This window comes from Diaporthe amygdali, assembly GCF_026229845.1.
Source record: "Diaporthe amygdali strain CAA958 chromosome Unknown NODE_33_length_508711_cov_65_296071, whole genome shotgun sequence".
Classification (NCBI taxonomy): Eukaryota; Fungi; Ascomycota; class Sordariomycetes; order Diaporthales; family Diaporthaceae; genus Diaporthe; species Diaporthe amygdali.
Window position 1 is genome coordinate 503,757 of NW_026517053.1, and position 4,955 is coordinate 508,711.

The following is a 4,955-nucleotide window of genomic DNA, read 5'->3' on the forward strand; positions in this document are numbered from 1 at the left end:
TCCAGGTCCAGGTCGATGTGGGATGTTGGCCAGGCCAGTCAGTATTGCTGCGATCGGCGCGCGGAGTATTACGCAGACATACATAGTAGATCTATGCGATGCAGATAAAATGGTAGTGAATGCAAGGGGTTCGAGGGCGATTCCAAGATTCCGAGGCAGACTGGCCAGGGCAAGTTGCAGCGCCGAGTTGCAATGACCGTTGGGGCTTGCGGTGGCTGCGACGGTTACGGTTGTCGTTGCTTCCCCAAACCCAAGAAACGGGGGCAGCGGCACTCTGACCCCTGATGATCCACTCGTCAGGTGGGACTAGACCCCTGCTCCCCCGCGGATTGCTGCTTTGGTGTGTGTGTTGTTCTGCCCCGCCAGCCCCGTCTGCTGTGGCTTCGCTTCGCTTCTTTTCTCCCAGTCCAACTTCACTTCATTCCTTCATTCACGCTTTGGATCGAATAGTCAGTCCATCTCGACTCGACTGCCCACCTGCCAAGTTTGCTTCTTTCGCGCCAAGGACGGCAGGCAAGCGCCACGCCAAGGGTCTGAGCAGGTCAACTGGCATGGCAGCAGGACTGGCGGTCTTGGGAGCTTGGTGCTTGTTGCGTGATGCTTGATCCATCCAACGTGGAGCATGCAGATGCAGATGCAGATGCAGACGAGAACTCCGGCCTGGGCATCAAATTTGCACTTCGCGAACCTCCGGGCCACTCATCGGGTTGAGCCCGTCATCGAAAGGACCACACGATGACCCTCCAGCCGAGCCATTTGTCCTGTTCAGGCCCCCCCCCCTCCAGCCGTTGTTCCGGCTCGATCCAGGTATCTGAACAAGGTACCCCTTTCCTAACTCTTGGTCGAGTCCCTGGCCGCCCCCACCAGCTCAAGCATATACAATACAATGCGTCTGGCTGTGCTGCCTCACGAATAAGGGGTTGGCCCTGCTTCTGGCCCTGATTCGTCCTTCGTCCTTCGTCCTGTTTCCCAGCCTACCACTGCTTCGTAGCCTGCTGTTTCAACTCGGCTGCTGCTGGTCACGTCTAGCCAAGTTTGAGTCCATCCACTGGTCCAAGACTGTCGTGGCATCCGGGATCAAGGACCACCGCGCTTCTTTCCCACGTTTCTGCTGCCAAGGTGCTTGTCCATGACCAAGGCCCAAGTCACAAGCTTTCAGCGCATGCAATGGTCTGAGTCTGCCAGTCCCCCACGACAGCATTCCAATGGCCCATCGAACTTGGCCCACTGTTTCTTCAAGCATTATCCATACATGACCTGCAGGAACCTGCAGACTCGGGCTCAATGCCCACGTCTGACCTCAACACTCCAGCAAGCGCTTGGAGGCGGCCGCGATTCGCACAGCGGTACAGCGTACGGGGCTGACGGGACAACTAGCTCATCCTCTTTTCTCTCCGTGTCAGGGGCAGGGCATGGACAATAGCACAGGTTTTGCTATGTTTGGACCTGCCCCTTGGTACAGGGAACATACATGCGCCCTCAGTTAACCCGGCACTGGAATGTCACTGCGTAGGTTAACAGTCCTAGCTCCCGTTCTCTCGCCGTCGCCTTGCCCTCACTCGCGACCAGCCACACCCTCCACTTCATCTTTGAGCGGGTGTGGTCCTACTGTATAATTTCCCTTTCCTTCCAATATCACCCCCCGGTGCTGCATGACGGCTACCTCGTGAGGCCTGTACATCTAACCTGCTCACACGACCAAGTTTGTTGAAGAAGGACCCCTTCCCATCCCGTCTTAGTCTCCAAACCTTCTAGATCATCTCACATCCCAACTTCCTCTTCTGACCAAATCGAGCCTTCGTTCACCTGCAGACACTGGCTCGTGTCATCCGGGGTCCATCGGTTCGTCCCACGGTGTTGGAAGCTGCCGTATATAATACTCTTGTAGATCCCAAGAGTCTCATGCTTTCCTTCTAAACACTATCCCCACAAAACTCCAAATAGGGACTGAGAGGCGTGGTCTCAGGAATCCCATCCTTACCGGCTCCTGTTAATCTCTATCATAAACTCTTCATATTTTCTTTCTTCTGGTTGTTATACCAAAATGCGTTCGGCACAACTTGCCGCCACAGTGGCAGCATTGTTTGGTGGTCTGTCACAAGCCATAGACTTCAGTCCTGCCAGACCACCAGCCTGGCCTCTGGCTGTCAGATCACCCTATCTCAGCACCTGGCTGGACGGGTCATCTGGGGGTTCTCTCGCTGGGCACTGGCCGACATTTTGGGCGTATGTGATCTTCCCGTCCCGCATGAGGAATTTGCTAACGTCTACTTTAACAGCGGACAAATCACAGGATGGCAAGGTTTTGTGGCAGTAGATGGTGCCGTTTACAACTGGATGGGAGCTGCTCCAGGGCCTGCCGTGGCTAATCAGACATCTGCAACCTACTCGTCCACTAACACTGTCTTCACTTTCGACGTCGAGGGGAAGGTCACCTTGAAAGCTACGTTTCTTTCTCCCATTTACCCGGATGACCTCGTCAAACAATCGCTGCAGCACTCGTATGTGGATGTCACAGCGGTGTCTGCTGACGGGGCTTCACACAGTGTTCAAGTCTACTTTGACACTTCCGGGGAACTAGCGAGTGGTCGAGATGCGAGTCAAAACATTACTTGGGATCATGGCACCACCGGTGGCGTGGAGTATCACACATTCCAACTCTCGAATCAGCAGCAATTCGTTGAAATCAGCGACCAACCGGCATGGGGCCAGTGGTTCGTATCCACAGCCGATACTGATGGGGTAAGTTAAGAAGAGGAAAATGTGAGAGTCCAAGACATGTCTTCTAACTTCCATGTGCAGGTTACGTGGAAAATCGGCTCAGACACCGCCGTGCGTGGCCAGTTTGAGAGCAACCACACGCTCGACAACACCAAGGACACCAACTTCCGAGCTATCAATTCTGACTGGTGAGTTGAGGGAGTCACTACGCACCGGAGTCTAAGCTCGGTATCCTGACCAAACTTTCTAGGCCTGTTTTCGCGTTTTCCAAGGATCTGGGTTCCGTGTCCGCCAGTGAAACTGGAGTCCTATTCACAGTCGGACTATCCCAAGACTCTGTCGTGAACTATCAAGGAAATTCCACAAGTGCAACAGCACTTTCCGGGGTCTGGAAGTCAGCTTACAGCTCGGCTGAAGATGCGATGGCGGCTTTCTACAACGATTACTCGTCAGCCAGCTCTGCAATGGCTGCCCTTGACAGCAAGATCGACACAGACACGTCCAACGCCGCTGGCCAAAATTACACTGTCTTGACCACTTTAGGTGTGCGTCAGGTCTTCGCCGCTACGGTTCCAGCTCAGGGCACGCAGACGTATCTGTTCCTGAAGGAGATCAGCTCAAATGGAGACTCAAACACCGTTGATGTCATCTATCCGGCGATGCCTTTGCTTCTTTACCTGAACGAGACGCTGGTGAAGCTGTTGCTGGATCCTCTTTATGAGAACCAGGAGAGCGGACATTATCCGAACACCTACGCCATACACGACTTGGGAACGTTCCCCAACGCTTTGGGCTACCCTGCAGGCAATGATGAGCCCATGCCGCTCGAGGAATGTGGAAATATGATCATCATGACCTTGGCTTACGCACAACGCTCGGGTGATAGCGCATATCTCAACCAACACTGGGGCAAGCTGAACCAGTGGGCCGGCTACCTGGTCAATGAATCCCTTATCCCAGCGGAGCAGATCTCGACGGACGACTTTGCAGGCTCGCTGGCAAATCAGACAAATCTGGCCCTGAAAGGAATTATTGGGCTCAAGGCGATGGGACAAGTCGCGAATCTCACCGGAAACGTCGTCACTTACGATGCTACAGCCGAAGAGTACCTTCCTCAGTGGCAGGATTTTGGCGTGAACTTCAATGCCTCACCACCGCACTCCGTTCTAGATTACAACGACCCCAGCTCCCACGGTCTCCTCTACAATATCTACGCAGACCGTCTACTTGGCCTCAACTTTGTCCCGGACCAGATCTACAACATCCAGTCGGACTTCTATCCAACTGTCGCCACTGATTATGGAGTCCCGCTCGACACCCGCCACAACTGGATTAAGAGCGACTGGGAGCTATGGGCGGCGGCGGCGGCGAGCGAGTCCACGCGGAAGATGTTCATCGACAAGCAGGTGCACTGGATCAACACAACGCCGCAGACAATCCCATACGGTGACCTGTTGGACGGGGATACCGGTGGGTATACCCCGAATCAGTTCAGAGCTAGACCGGTGATGGGTGGTATGTTTTCGATATTGGCCCTGCCTTCTTAGCCAGGCACGGAGCATTCTGTTCTTTTTCCCCCGTAATTTCTCGCGGCGCCGTAGCGCATCTTTCAGTTTTATTGATGGATATCACGAAGCATGTTGGATGGAAATGGTGGGATCCAAGGGTTCCCCCCTTGCCTAAGCATGGATCGCAGCCCTACTTACATACACTTGTGGGCTGCACCCATATAATGTATATACTTCAGTATTACAATCTGAGGTCAATTCATGTGCTTGGGACTGCAGCATGAGACTATTTGACGCCCATTCCAGCAAAGTTGTGCTCATCTCGACCCATTTCTGTTGCAGACGTACCAAACCGTCCCTGGGACACCCGCCATCGATGCTAACTCGAAGCGGAGATAAACATCATGGGTATTAGGTTTACATTTGAACTGCTGGCTCGATCATGCTCTCAAACCCCAAGACACAGCCTCAACCTTCTCATCCTGGCAGCGCTGATGCGCGGGTGCGTGATCTATCTCCAAAATCCGCGGCTCGGGACCGGAGCATGTCACCGGATGTAGGACAGATGGTGCAACAACCCGAGTGTGCCTGGCTAGACCCTATACTACTAGTATCTGCGGTAATAGTCTAAACGCCCTGAGCCACCGACTGGGGGGGGGGGGGGGGGGGGGGGGGGGGGGGGGGGGGGGGGGGGGGGGGGGGGGGGGGGGGGGGGGGGGGGGGGGG

General features: G+C 54.6%; 1 protein-coding gene across 1 annotated transcript; it reads left to right on the forward strand.

The window, feature by feature from the left end:
* Positions 1-2,044: 2,044 nt before the first annotated feature.
* On the forward strand, positions 2,045-4,268 carry J7T55_002355 (uncharacterized protein; the record flags this gene model as incomplete). Its single annotated transcript, XM_053132895.1, has 4 exons — positions 2,045-2,226; positions 2,280-2,742; positions 2,803-2,909; positions 2,972-4,268. 4 exons carry the CDS (start codon positions 2,045-2,047, stop codon positions 4,266-4,268), a joined length of 2,049 nt encoding a protein of 682 aa, XP_052989326.1.
* Between the last annotated feature and the right edge of the window lie 687 nt (positions 4,269-4,955).